This window comes from Pituophis catenifer, unplaced genomic scaffold (assembly GCF_029215685.1).
Source record: "Pituophis catenifer annectens isolate HBS135680 unplaced genomic scaffold, rPitCat1.0.hap2 SCAF_3, whole genome shotgun sequence".
Taxonomy (NCBI): domain Eukaryota; kingdom Metazoa; phylum Chordata; class Lepidosauria; order Squamata; family Colubridae; genus Pituophis; species Pituophis catenifer.
In genome coordinates, this window is record NW_027256883.1 from 44,244,993 (window position 1) to 44,259,815 (window position 14,823).

Consider the following 14,823-nt stretch of genomic DNA (forward strand, 5'->3'; position numbering starts at 1 on the left):
GTCCATTCCCAGGGCCTATAGGTCCCTCTTGCAGATATCCTTATATCGCAGCTGTGGTCTCCCTCTGAGGCGCTTTCCCTGCACTAATTTTCCATACAGGAGAATACAGGCCACCACAAATACTAAATATTCAAATTCTAATACAGTGTTTCCCTAAAAATAAGACTTCCCAAAAAAATAAGCCCTCCCCTGAAAATAAACCCTCCCCTAAAATATTTTAACACATGCACAGCGGGTCCCCGCTATTTCCTCTGGTTAGGGTTAGGGAGGCAGAGCTGGAAATCAGGTAAGACGGCAAGAGGAGCCCCACCTTGCTTCATGCACCCCAAGAGCCTTGGTGGCGCAGCGGACTAAAGTGCTCTTAAAGTAGCATTTAGCTGCCAGCTGCCTGCAATTACTGCGAGTTCAAATCTCACCAGGCTCAAGGTTGAGTCAGCCTTCCATCCTTCTGAGGTAGGTAAAATGAGGACCCGGATTGTGGGGGCAATAAGCTGACTTTGTATAAAAAAGAACACCACTTGGGGGGGGCAAAAGCCCTACTAAGCAGGTATATACAAAAGTATGAAGGCTATTGCTTAACGCATTGTAAGCCGCCCCGCGTCTCCGGAGAAGGGCAGCATATAAATCGAACCAATAAATAAATCGAACCAATAAAATAATAGATCTTCCCAAAAATAAGGCCAAGCACTTATTTCAGGGTTTAAAAAAATATAAGACAGGGTCTTATTTTCGGGGAAACATGGTATTGGGGTTTGTATTTTTATTAACATTACTATGTCTCTTATCTGTTCTTTGTAAATCAACAATACATGTCATAATTTTGCATGAATTTGCATGCTCTTTTCCCAAACATCAGCACTTTAAATTATACTTTGTAGAATGCACAAAAAAACACATCGAGTTCCTACAGATATGAGGGATACTAGTGAAACAATATTCAGTATAACACATGCTTAAATGGTTTGAAGAGATTTTAGTAAACATGTCTTCATAAAGATCTATGCCCTGAATCCAATTATTTATGCCATGAAGTTGCTGGCAGTTTGTTGGTATCTACAGTTGTTTGCTTCCAATGACCAAACTTCTTTCAGAGATATAATAAATCCATGGGGGAAATTTCATCCTGCTTTTACTTTCTCTGTTCAGTATTAAACATATACATATAAATATGTAGCTTAAAACAGATTTCTTCTTTGGAAATCTGAATGAGTTTCTAAAATTATATAAAAATTGCTGAAAAATAAACAAGTTTTAACTTTAAATGTGGAAACAGGTGCATCCATTGTAGATTTTTTTTTAGCAAGATATCTTGTTAAAAAGTTTACAGAACAAATATTTTCAGCCATTTTATCATTCTCTTACCTGTCTTCTTCTCTCCCGTAGCAGCCTCATTAGAAATGGGAGAGAGGAGTATGCTTCCAAACAGGAATGTTTATGAAATCTGCATACTGTTACTAAGTAGTTCGCTTGCTTATATGAACACCTTCAAGAACTCAACTGAAACCAGTGGATAAGTGACAATAGTTATAGCCCTGCAGGAACTATTGCATGAGACTGTAACAGTAGGCAGGGAATGATAATTTAAGCAATTCAGAATTTATCAAAATATGTTCTTTGTTAAAAGGAATCACCAAAAAATTGACTTAAAGCATGACAATAAGATGGTTCTTAAAGGTGTCCCAATTCTGTCCCTGCTGTATTTATAAATCTTAAGTCGTACAAATTGAGAAATTTTCAATTCCAGGATTTGGCTAACAAGATTGAATACGTAATTTCTTAAATCGTTTTACTGTGTAGGTTTAAAGGAATTTATTTCTACATGCATTAGATACAGATGAACACACAGAAATTCTGAGACTACGGAGACGCTTCTTAAAAGATCAAGAAAAGCTTAGTTTGATCTATGCAAGAAAGGGTGTTGCTGAACAGAAACAAGAAAAGGTTAGTTTCCCATGTATAGTTTTCCAAATATGCCTGACCGGTACATGGATTTCCTGTTGATGGATTGATAGTAGATTATAAAAGGGTGTTATAAGTTTTAATTATAACACAATTGTGCTTAAGTATGGTTTAAGTTATGTGGACTTCAATTCCCAGAACTCCCTAGCCCAGTGATGGCTAATCTTTTCCGGACTGAGTGCCCAAAGCATGTGCGTGCCCAAACCCCCAAAATGCAATACAGCTGCCTCCCCCCTCCCCGTGCATGTGCCCCTCCCCATGTGCATGCGTGGCAGAGACATGAAGACCAGCTGGCCGGCGGGAAGTGCGTGCGCATGTGCAGCAGAGCTGAATTGGGGCAACAGTTCGTGTGCCATCAGGGCACTGTGTGTCACAGGTTCGCATCACAGCCCTAGCCAATATACTGCTTGGGGAATTCTGAGAGTCGAAGTCCACACATCTTAAAGTTGTCAAGTTTGAAAAACACTATTCTAGAGTATTTCATGAAGAGCAAGCACATCTGATGCATTAATTTAGCTATCTTTTCCTGAATCAAATTTAAAGTTTGAGCCAAAATATCTAAATGACAACTGAAAAAAACACAAGGCATAAAATGCATGTATGAATAGAAAGCCAATCTATCCTTTATGTATTTTGCTTGGATAATGTTAGTTGAATGAGCAAATCCCTGGCTTGGTTTAAAGGGTGTGCAGTAACTCTTCCCTTTATAAAGTTAGAAGATGACACTGGAGATTTATGAGTTTCTAGATTCCTCTTTCTGATCTGGAAATAAACATTTTCATTAAGAGGGAAAAATTTATTTATTATTTAGTAATAAAACCAAACTAATGCAAATGTGAATGATTAAAGTTACTCTGTGAGGGGCAAAGCAAATCAGACCACATCTTTATAATGGTTATAGACCAGCATTAGGTGAGGGGGTACAGTCATTAAAAAAAGCATAGAGTAAAAATACTCTTAAAAAAATATGAAAAGCTAAAAAATAGAAACAAAGTATATATAAAAAACAGGCATCTAAAAGAAGCATTAGATTGGTTGTAAGAAAGAATAAAAGATCAGCATGTAAAATAGCAAGCTAGATGCTCACTAAATTTAGTTTATAACACAGGTAATGGTTAATGGGGCAAAGCCAAGGGGCAGGAAAAAGATGGAGTCAATAGCTGAGTATAGTCACCCTTACTCTAGCCTTCACTTTCCTGAAGCTCCCCTTTAGTCAGAGGGCGGCATTAGAGAGAGAGTTAGGAATTTGAAGGGCTGATCTTATGTGAGGTGCAAATTTTTTGCTACTTGTGACAAAATGATAAATTGTTGCAGGAAATAAAAACCCAGCTGAAGATAAAGCATGATGCTCAGATCACTTTGTACAGGAAATACAGACAAGGAGATCTCCCTGACATCCAGATTGAATATAGCAGTCTAATTACTCCCCTGCAGGTTGTGGCACAGGTAGGCTATTTTATCAAGGATTTTTAATAACTCTGAGCTAAACAATTTTAGTAAATACAATTTAAGAACAGTATGCTAAAAGTTTAAATTGGATATTTTTGTTTTAAGAACCTGTATTTTTCTATTATTGCATTGAGTCAATCCAATTTACGTGTTAGGCAATATTTATTTTATTTAAATTATTTTTATAATTGTTTTGTCTTAGTGTATCATTTAATATGAAGAGTTTGATTCCAGGGTTTGTTTGTTTTTTTAGCTTATTGCACCTAGAAAAATAAATGGTTGTTTTCTCACCATATATCAAATGACCCTGAAGCAAACCTGAAAATGGGGCATTTCAAATTTAAAATACGGTACATATGAGGCCTTTTAAAGTGCTCAATGTTACTTAACATAACCAGGAGTGTGTTGTTCTTCTTACATGCTTCAGAGGCTGGACTGTTCAAATAATTTAATGCTTGTTTAAGCATGAGGAACCTTTACAGTTCAAGTCTTGCCAACTTCAAAAACCCGGCCTTCAGAGTTCCTGCTATGTGACAGTTTTGTCAAGTGAGCAGCTTACCCAAACACTGATTTTTATGTTGGTTTATCTGATCTTGACAAAAACAATTTATGTTTTACATATCCCTTTTGCCCCAAAGAATACAATGGCCACAAAGACAAGAATAGCTACAGAATTGTTTATGGCAGGCCTTCCATTTCTCTGTGGAAAGGCCTGAAGTCCTAACTGTCCTAACTGATGTCCTAACTTAAATCATCATCATCATAGGATTCATGGATTCTGAAGATGATTAAACCTCAGGTCTTTCACGGAGAAGTAGTAAGAAATGTATAGAAAATGATGCTCCGTTAAGCAGTTCCGTGGGAATCATATTTTCACCCATGGAGATTGGCCTATGAACATAAAAAACAGCAAATTCATATTTATTTAGATCACTTAATTCATTTGGTTCTTTTACTTTCAGGGTTTCATAGACTTCACAGGCAATCCAGTTCAGAGTGCAGAAACAAATATGTTTTGTGTAACTTGTAATGCGTTCTTATTCAACTGTGTTTCACAAGTTTCATTGCAATTTGTTTCAGTATTTGTCACCTTTTAAAACATACCTTTTACAAGAACTCACAAATTGTTTATTGTGATTCCATAAAACCTATTACTTATTGTATAATATTACCTACAAAATTTTAAAAGGTGTAACTTAGATTATAATATGAAAATTCATCCAGTTTGAAACAGTACTCTAGTGAGCATATTGTTTACACTGTGACAATACTTTTGCAGAATGTTGTAAGCAATCATATCATTTATATGTCTGCAATTTACAGAAAGATCCCACACTGGCTAAACAACTCTTCAGCAGCTTGTTTAGTGGAATTCTGGAACAAATGAAAAAATCCAAGCCTCTGGTTGAAAGAAATAATATCATCAAGCAACTGTTACATGACTTCAATAACTTTTTAACCACAAGTGTGTTGTATTTCCCACCATTCATAGCTTGCATCCTGGTATGACATTCAATATTATATTTGTGAATTCATTTCTTAGTTCTTTTTTTTATATATATACTTATGGGTAGTATGAATGAAGACAGCTAAAAATTCTATCAGCAATAGAGCCTGCCCAATATTCTTTCTATCTCTCTCTCTCCCCCCCTCTCTCTCTCTCAAAACTTCAGTAATCTAAAAATGGTGACTGTAACTCAATATTACTCCATTCTCAGAATGCAATTAATTTCATTAATTGTTTATTTGTTAATAATAGGAGATGACTTATCTGCACAAAGAGTTGCTAGACCTCAAGTATTACAGTGTAAGTACTAGTTGTTTAGCAAGTTTACAGCAACCGATGGGCATCCTTCTTCTTGAACAAGCTTTGGTTGACCTTTCTCCTGTGGAGCAAGAGCCTCCCTCCAAAAGAATGCGTGGAAAGTCAGAACTTTCACCTGATGTGACCGGGTGGATTGAACTTGCTAGGTAAGGTTTCTTTCCTTGAGAAAGAAAATGTTTGTAGATTTTCCCCTTAAGTGGAACATACGTGTTAGAATTTGGCAAAAGTTAATATTGAAATTAATATAATGGCAATAACTTTGGTTGTGTATTGTCAGAATTTTGGCCTGCCTTTTACTTTTGAACTTACGATATCTGTCTCTTTGATTTTAATTAAATGATAAAGACTCTCTATACAGTTAGCCATATTTAAAGCATACCTTGAGTTATCCAGTACTGAGTAAGAAACAGCACTGTATTAGAAGCCTTTCTGCAAAAACAGACTTTGAAATACAGTCAAAATGCTAAGCCTTTTACTAACTACTACAAAGAAAAAATTAAAGATATGGAGAATCTGCATCAAAGATGTGACTAAAAGCTTTAGAATGCTATTTGACACCACGTTTAATTTACTATTTATCCTCTACTCATTGAACTCAAGGTCAGAAATTCATGGGCACCAGATACAATAGGTAAAGACAGTTAGTTTCATAATCATGTTTAATCTTATATCTGTTATCTTATACATGTTTGACAAAGTAAATAAATAAATAAAATAAAAATAGTTCAACCATTGCTGTATCCAACTTGTGATTTGGTTCAAAGGATTCAGTGGTCCTTAGAATGAAACTTTATTTGGACATACCAAGCAACACACTTATTCAGGTTGGAGAACCTAGTTTAGTTGCAAATTATTAAAACAGATTCTGCCCAAGGTACCTAGCTTTCGGGTAGTTAATAATGGTGGTGGTAGTGGCAAGTTTTGGTCTTGACTAAAACTGAGATTAAATGAAAAGATAAATAGTTTAAATATCTTGAATGAGGGGCGGATCCAAATAAGCTTACTGGCTGCTTGAATTGGAATTGATTGAGAGAGAATCACACAATCCATGCATTTAAGAAACGATAATGGTTTATGAAATAGAAGAAAATTGAAAAAGCATGTTGGACTTGATTGTATTTGTAATAAACTGGCTACTATGAAGTTTGTGATTGGGTGGAGGTCATAACTTGAAGTCAGGCACTGATTTGCATATATTTGCAATTTAGTTCAAAACTTTCCCCTTACTAACTTTCCCCTTACTAACTATCCTGGTAATCATCAAACTTTTCTTTTCTCAAACCAAAAAGGATTTGCTAGCTAAGGTGACAAACTGATGATGATGGTAGTATGTATAATACAAGCAGTATGAATACAGAAAGCTTTGTATCCTGAGCTATGAAATTTGTCATTATCTGTGTCTTTGGAAAATTACCTTAATCTCATTGATTTAAGGAATGAATCATTTTAGTAATTTAAAGTTTTTTTCCCCCCAAATGTGTGTAGGCTTTATCGATCTGTTGGAGATTATGATGTTCTCCGGGGTATTTTTAGTGGAAAGATTGGAACAAAGGAAATTACCCACAATGCTTTGTTAGCTGAAGCAAAAAGTGATTATGCTGAGGCAGCTAAGCTGTATGATAAGGTACAATTATGTTTATAAAGTACATTTTCAAGGACATATAAACGGGAAATAAAGATTGAATGTCACTTAAGAATAAAAACACAGCCTTTCAAAATCAAAGTATCATCAGCATAACTGGTGCCTGAGGAAAAACAAGGAACCTGAATTGTGCATAAACATATTTGAATTTTATAAAGATTCTTAAATGCAGTTTTGTAGTCTTTAATATGCTTAAAAAGGTGGGTCGATGGAAAAATAACCTTTGAGATGAGGTTGAATCAAAAGTAATTATTAACTAAAATAATTCAAGCCAAAAACAAATCCAGAGGTATCTAATGAAGCTCCTATATTAAAACAATAATCCACAACAAGAATTCAGTAAAGGCAGATACGTTCAGTGATTAATGTTCTTTCCCCTTTTCTGCTCAAATATCACTATCGTAAGTCCTAATCATGATAAATTAACAATAGTGATTCAATTATTGGTAACTTCGTGTCTTAAATATTGCAATGTAGGCTGGCAAAATGTAGTTAGGCTGCTGTTTGAGTCTGATTAGCACCATGCGACACTATTATTGAAAGAATTGTTCCAATGATTGATATGATATTAGACATAGCCAGATTTTTGTACTAGCATAAAAACTTGGAAACAAATATTTGTATATATACTTTCCATCCTGTATTTTAAAATTTAGGTCAATAGAAGCTATTTTTAGTACCATAGCATATGTTGATACTGTTCCACCATTCCTAACCATTGGGTTATATATTTTAATATATCTTAAATGTTTTATTGCAGTGTATTCTGTAATTCAGTGAATGTAATACTGATCTATATAGACCTGCTATGTCCCTAACTCATGGCATTTATTTCATAGACGTACTTCAGTTTCATGGGGAAAGAATAACTCAGAATTTCATAAATATATTTGTATAAATCACAGACACATTTTTTTCCAGCAGCCTTTAACTGATGAATGCAGGCTGTAGTTCTTTAATTGATGGTCCAGGAAAATGAAAACGAAAATTAATTCATTCCATTTGCATTAAAACAGGTCCTTTATTTATTAATTTTTACATTGAAAATTACAATTTTGAAGCAACTTTTTAAACTCTGGGGATTTCATCTAAGGGTTTCCAGGCCTGCCTGCTTTGCTCTAGGTTAATCACTAAAACACATTGCCTCTCCCTGGATTAACTGCTAAACTGCAACTTTCTTTGCTTCGGTAGGCACTCTCTATGCAAGATTGGCCTGATGATGAGCCAACGGAAGCAGAAAAGGATTTCTGGGAAATTGCATCTCTTGAATGCTACAACCATTTGACAGAATGGAAATCTCTGGAATATTGCTCGACTATGAACATTGATAATGGGCAACCAGCAGACCTAAATAAAATATGGAGCAATTCATTCTACCAGGTTTTCAGAAAAAAATTTATAGAGATGTTCTCATATTATATTTATGAGTCTAAGGTAGGGGTGTCAAACTGGCAGCCCTTGGGCCGGATGTGTCACTCTCAGGCCACATCCACCCCAGCTCCGCGAATAGGGAAAATGTCACATGATGGCAACGTGACGCACCGAGTTTCACACCCATGGTCTAAGAGAAAAGGTTTAATTGAGCCATTGACCTTTCCTCTAGGAATTGCTTTGCATAATACATTAAAATATGTACAATACTGTGGTTTACCCTTTGGGGGGCAGGAGAATTCTCAGTTTCAATATTAAACTTATGTCGGAGAATCTGATTGTATTTAAAAATATATAATTTTGTAGAGTTTACAATTTAATATACAATGCTAATGTATTTTTTATTACTCAAAAACATTTCAATTTTCTTACTATTTTAGGAGGCCTATTTACCCTATGTAATTCGCAGCAAGTTGAAACTTCTCTTCCACGGTGGCAGTGACCAGTCTTTATTGACATTTATTGATGAGGCTATGAAAGCAGAAGAGAAGAAAGCTCTAATAGAAATGTATTATAGCCAAGAGTTGAGTCTTCTCTACATTTTACAGGATGATTTTGACAGAGCCAGATATTATGTCAAAAATGCCATGCAAGTGTTCATGCAGGTAAGTCAAAATGAATGAATATAATATCACACATGTGCAGAGAAAGTGCAGAGAAGAGCAACTAGGATGATTAGGGGACTGGAGACTAAAACATGAAGAATGGTTACAGGAGCTTGGCATGGCTAGTCTAGTGAAGAGAAGGAACAGGGGAGACATGATAGCAGTGTTTCAATATTTGAGGGGCTGCCACAGAGAGGAAGGTATCAAGCTATTTTCCAAGGCAGCTGAAGGCCAGACAAGGCATAATGGATGGAAAATGACCAAGGAGAAATTCAACCTAGAAATTTTCTGACAGAACAATCAACCAATGGAACAGCTTGCCTTCGGAAGTTGTGGGAACTTCATCACTGGAGGCTTTCAAGAAGAGATTGGATTGCTATTTATCAGAAATGGTGTAGGGTCTCCTGCTTGGACGGAGTTGGACTAAATGACCTACAAGGACCCTTCCAACTCTGTTAATCTGTTAAATATCATGCTATTTGTATTAACTAATCAGGAGTATTATGTCGTTCAGAGATTCTGTGTATGAATCCACCATATCCAGTAGTATTAATAATGGAATAAATGGGTTCATAGAACTTTTATTGTTAGGATAAGATGTTTATATCTGGGAAACCCAAGAAAATCCACTGATTATTAGATAGAAATTCAAAATGAAATGTTTTTTCCTCCACAGAACTACTCCAATATTGATTCACTATTGTACCACAGCCGTATGATCAAACTGCAGTCAGTTCAGGCTTTAACTGAAATACAAGACTTCATCAATTTTATGAGTAAACCAAGTAAGTTCCCCCCTTCCCCCAATGCAGTGCTCTTGTTATATAGTGAGTATATTGTTTTAGTAAAATAATAGCTAACATAGTCTTGGCTATCACTGGTGAATTGCGTTTTGAGTTTGGGGGTTTTATGACATTATTGTTTGTTTTATTGTTTGGATTAGTTGGTTCAAATACATAAGGGCATGTGAAAATTTGATTGAAATTATTTCTGTATATTATACGTCATAAAAAAAGGTTTTTAATATACAAGAAGTATTGATTGTATTAGAAATGTATTAGGTTCATATAAAGTGTTTCATTTGGCTTCAGTGTAATGTGCCACCGTGGTTTGTAAATTATTTTTTACGGTTTGGCCTGATGAATACAATCACATGCCTACAGAGCTTGAAATCTGTTACTAACTATAATGATTTATTTAGTTTAAAATGTGATTCTTCACTTGCTAACAGTTTTAAATATTTAATTTTTTTTTTTCAATAATTGCTTTTTAGGTAATTTAACTTCTCTGACTTCTCTTAAGAGATTTCTCAATATTTGGACAAACAGATACCCTGACACCAAAATGGATCCTATAAACGTTTGGGATGATATAATTACAAATAGGTAAAAAAAAAAAACAATCTGATTCAGTTATTGGTGTTTACATACATTTATTGTACACCCAAGAATATCCCCAGTAAAATCTCTTTTCCGAGAGCACTCTTTTGGTCACTTGAGACCTTGGGAGAAAAATAGGGCCACTTTTACTCTTGTAAGTTTTAAACTATTTTTTATTATGAGTTTCAAATATATATTCAGATTGAAACAAACCTGTGGATTGATTCCTGCTCTCAACTGCTGACTTTTACTGCTGAAACTGGCTGGGGAAGGTTATTAGAGCTTTAATAAAATCATTATTTTAGTATTTCATTGTTATGCCCAGCTCTCATTTTATGAGGCAAAACAAAAATATATTTTTAGATGGTTGGATGGGTTCTCAGTTTTTTCTTGATTTTTGTGCAGATGCTTTTTTCTTGACAAAATTCAGGAGAAATTTTCTAGTACCCATCTAGATGATAGCATGGAGTTAGATGGAGATGCTACTTGCAGCATGGAAATGGACAAGAATGAAGATATACATACAGTGATTAAAAACTGCAAGTTTGCTATGAAATTGAAGATAATAGAAAGTGCTACAAAACAGGTATTTACTTTATGAGGACAAAATGAGGTAAAATATAACTGAATAATATAGCCTTTCATCAAAATATATTGTGCCAACTTTGAGAGATTTAGTCATAATTCCTTTAAAATATTCTTTAGAACGGCAGGACTATGCATGCCTACCATTATGCCAAGATTATTTTAGCCACAGTTTATTGAATTGAGATACATTCAGAGGTACCAAACGAGCAAAATAATTGGCTTATTTGATCTTTTGAACTAACAATATTTAAATAAAACACACAATCACACACACAAAAAAAACCTTACTAGCACTGTGGAATTCCTGTAATGCTTATTATTACTATTAATTTTCATATGTTGAATTTAAGAGATTCTCCCTTCTTCCATATTCTTACGGTAATCTCTTCATTCTTTTCTCCTGTTGGATTGCAAAGTAGAACAGTTTCTCAGTAGCTTTAAAGCTTCTGAAGGATTTGCATGGAGATTCTAAGACCTGTGAAGATTGGCAAGTAAAATGGAACCACAGCTATTGTTGTTTTAGCCATAGTCGCAGCCGGAGTCAAAGTAGTGCTGAACAAATTATTACAGTACTCAAAACTGTCTCTCTACTGGGTAAGTGCTTTGTGTAGGTTTTCCATCACTACATAAGAACATCATGATGTTTACCTTAGGAAAAGATTCTTGGTTGTATTTTCTAGGCATGGAATATTATACCAGCATATTAATTTTATAATTTTTTTGTCAACAGATGAGATTAAACTGAGCAGCATGAGCAATAATGCTGTTACTTTCCGTAACCAAAACCTCCTCTTGGGAACCACTTTTCATATAATGGCCAATGCTCTTTCCAAGAATCCAACTTGCCTTGACCAAATTGAAGAAGAAAAGGCTAGAAAAGTCTTGATGCTTTCAGAAGAAAGACCCGATAATGTTGAAAAAGTAAGATGCCCATTTCTTAAAATATGAATGCCTAATTAGAAAAATGAAGGTAGAATTTGAGAATTTTTTTTAACCTGGTCAAAAATGTATCATATAAAAGCAAAACACTGCAGCAAATTCAGCAGATGTTATTATTTTCACAGACTCTGAAAATATTTGAAGCAGAACCAAACTCTCTGAATGAAGAAGCACGTTGAATTTGTCTGTTTTTAACTCCTTTTGTTCTCAGTGATTCCTTTTACATTTATTTATGTGTTTATTTATTTAGAAGATTTATACAGTTGCCCATTTCAAATATATGGCTCTGAGCACCTAACAATAAAAAAAATAATAAAAATATGCACACACACACACACACACAAAAAACCATAAGAAACACAGCAGCGCCCCCCCTCCAAAAAAAAAAAAATTTCAAAAGCAACAATCAGTTACTCAGCACAACCAAAAAATGGGCTCTGTCATAGATTAGGTCACCAGGTTTCAGCACAGAGCGAAGTCTTCAAAGCCTTATGGAATGCCAACAGGGATGAGGCCAAAGGGCAGGCATCACAATGCAAAAAGCTGTCCACCTGAGCTTTGCCAGCTGACACTGCTTAGCAGATGGGAATGGATCATGCCCCCCCCCCCCGCCCTGGTCAGACTGGTTGGGATAATCAAACAACATTTTCCAGTGGATCCTGGTTCAGGATAAGAGACAGGAGAAGGGTATTGACATAGTTTGGGACATAAGTTTCTTTTAGATCTCAGAGAGCATGGATATGAGAATGATTTTGGAACTGAAGTAGTTAAATATATTCCTGAAGTACAAGCATATCATAAACATAATAATGGCCATAACAAAAAAGGATTAATTTTAACTCCAGTGATTTCTTGCAGATGTATTTGTACATTTTGATCAGTGATAATATTCCATTTAGATTCTTCAGGTAATATTTTTCTCTTATATGACCACAAGCATTTCTAATGCAAATTATTACTCCTACCTCCATCCCCTGGCAGGAGCTTATGATTGTGCCTTTCTCCTTTCCATTTCCAAAGAAAGGTCAAAATAGACGCTGACAAAAGGTCCCTCTATTCAAAAGTTAAGAAATGGAAAAGGTGTGGCATCCTTAAGAGAAGAAATACTCATGTTTGGAGTCAATACATCTATTTCAAGACTTTCCAACATCTTGCTTCCACCTGTGTACCTTAGTTTTATCTCTAAGTGTTGAATGAAAAGTTATTTCATTACCCACATAGCAATCACACATAAACTTTATGATTTTATATTCTATTTCTTATTGTTTCCTATTGTGGTTTGTGATCGTGATCACAGGTTTTTCATGTTTAATTTCAGGTGATAGCAGGACTGAACAAGAGAGCTTTTCTGTGCTTCAGTGGGGCTGTGAAAAAAGCTGAAGAAGAAGTACAGTCCATGTCATTTGACCACATAGACATAAGTGGAATTATTGATGCTTATATGACATTGGCTAATTTCTGTGACAGTCATCTCCGCAAAGAAGAACAAAATTCAGCAGGTAAGTTAAAGGATGAGTTGTTCATTATTTCAGTTCTGTAAGAAATGCCAGAGAAAATTCGCTTCAGACTGATACATGTCATTTTTGACATTGTCACCTTTAGTTGATCATGTGTAGTGCTAGCAGTGTTTGCAACGTAAGGCCAGTCTTATGTTCTAATCTTCATTTTGTTTTGGTAAATACCAAAATGAATTCTCACCATGCTAATGATACATTCTTGCTATTTTTTTTTTCATGCTATCTAAAATTTACTCTGTTTTGGTGCAGTATAAAAATGTCATTTGGTTCATTTGTAATTTTTTAAAAAATTAGATACACTTAAGAAAATATATAAATTACTTCACTTATACTTGTATTTATTAATTTTGAATGCCCCAATAATGCCAAAAAATATATAGAAGGCAGGGAGAATGTTCAGAACCTGACAACCAAAATGATTGGGTTGTTAAAAGCCTTTCCCCTATTGGAAAGAGTACAATATTTGGAATATTTGGAATATTGTACTTCAAACCAAAAAACAGGTAGGAAGGGATAAAATAGAAGTATTTAAAAATCATGAGAGATGTAAAAAATTACATTAAAACAAGTATCATTATCTATTGAAATTAAAGGGTAATCAATTTAAATAATACAGGAAAATGTCTGAATAAATGAGAGTACTTAGGTAATAGTGTATAGTTAAATGCTGGAATTTATCACTATTGCATGTGATGGTAACCAATTAAGATTATTTGAAGAGAAACTGGGCAGTTTCAAAAAGGAATGCACTATAGCTATCAGTTCTAGTAGCTGTTAATTATCTCCTGAATCTCAGACAAGTGCCCTGGATTAAAGTTTCTGGTAATTGGCCACTATGTCATTCAAAATGCTGGACTAGCTGCTTTGCACTAATCCAACAGATTTCTTCTTACTATTCTTCCTACTATTGTAAATGTCATTCCAGCCAGCCTTCAAATCTCATACTATATGTTGTTTTCTTGAGAAGGGTGTGATGATAGGTGAAATGTCAGGTCTACAGAAGATTTGATAAAGTACTTTAGAAAAAAAAAAGAATGTATTATTTATATGTAGCCCTAAAAAAAACTTTGTTAAATAAATCACAATTTTTAATCAACATTAAAAGTTTAATATTTTGTTAACGATCTTATGTTCTGCCAGATGTAAACACTGAGGATTTGCAAATATTTCCAGCAGTTGTAGTGGAAAAAGTAATAAAAGCTTTGAAACTAAATTCAAATGAAGCAAGATTAAAATTCCCTAGACTATTGCAAATTGTAGAGAAGTATCCAGAAAGGATTTTGGGACTCATAACACAAGAGGTGAGTCTTCCCATCTCTAAAGGAAAATATATTACCTACTTTTGTTTTGTAAGCCCCTCACAATCATTGCATGTACATTTATAAATAGATTTTGGAAAATTAAGACCACAGATGGCTTACTTTGAAAAAAAAAGAAGATATTCTCGCAGACATCTGTACCTAACCTCCCACTGGAATCAGTTCCTTGC

At 34.7% G+C, this 14,823-nt stretch overlaps 1 protein-coding gene across 1 annotated transcript in view; it reads left to right on the plus strand.

The window, feature by feature from the left end:
* The window catches only part of PRKDC (protein kinase, DNA-activated, catalytic subunit), a 93,937-nt gene that overhangs the window by 62,686 nt on the left and 16,428 nt on the right, over positions 1 to 14,823 (plus strand). Inside the window, exons 61-74 of the mRNA XM_070940987.1 lie at positions 1,829 to 1,941; positions 3,274 to 3,405; positions 4,732 to 4,911; positions 5,168 to 5,379; positions 6,719 to 6,857; positions 8,067 to 8,255; positions 8,687 to 8,911; positions 9,588 to 9,696; positions 10,185 to 10,296; positions 10,696 to 10,876; positions 11,298 to 11,472; positions 11,609 to 11,799; positions 13,136 to 13,316; positions 14,475 to 14,635. Of these exons, the coding sequence (XP_070797088.1) occupies positions 1,829 to 1,941; positions 3,274 to 3,405; positions 4,732 to 4,911; positions 5,168 to 5,379; positions 6,719 to 6,857; positions 8,067 to 8,255; positions 8,687 to 8,911; positions 9,588 to 9,696; positions 10,185 to 10,296; positions 10,696 to 10,876; positions 11,298 to 11,472; positions 11,609 to 11,799; positions 13,136 to 13,316; positions 14,475 to 14,635 (2,300 nt within the window). The remainder of the gene's footprint in view (positions 1 to 1,828; positions 1,942 to 3,273; positions 3,406 to 4,731; positions 4,912 to 5,167; positions 5,380 to 6,718; positions 6,858 to 8,066; positions 8,256 to 8,686; positions 8,912 to 9,587; positions 9,697 to 10,184; positions 10,297 to 10,695; positions 10,877 to 11,297; positions 11,473 to 11,608; positions 11,800 to 13,135; positions 13,317 to 14,474; positions 14,636 to 14,823) is intronic.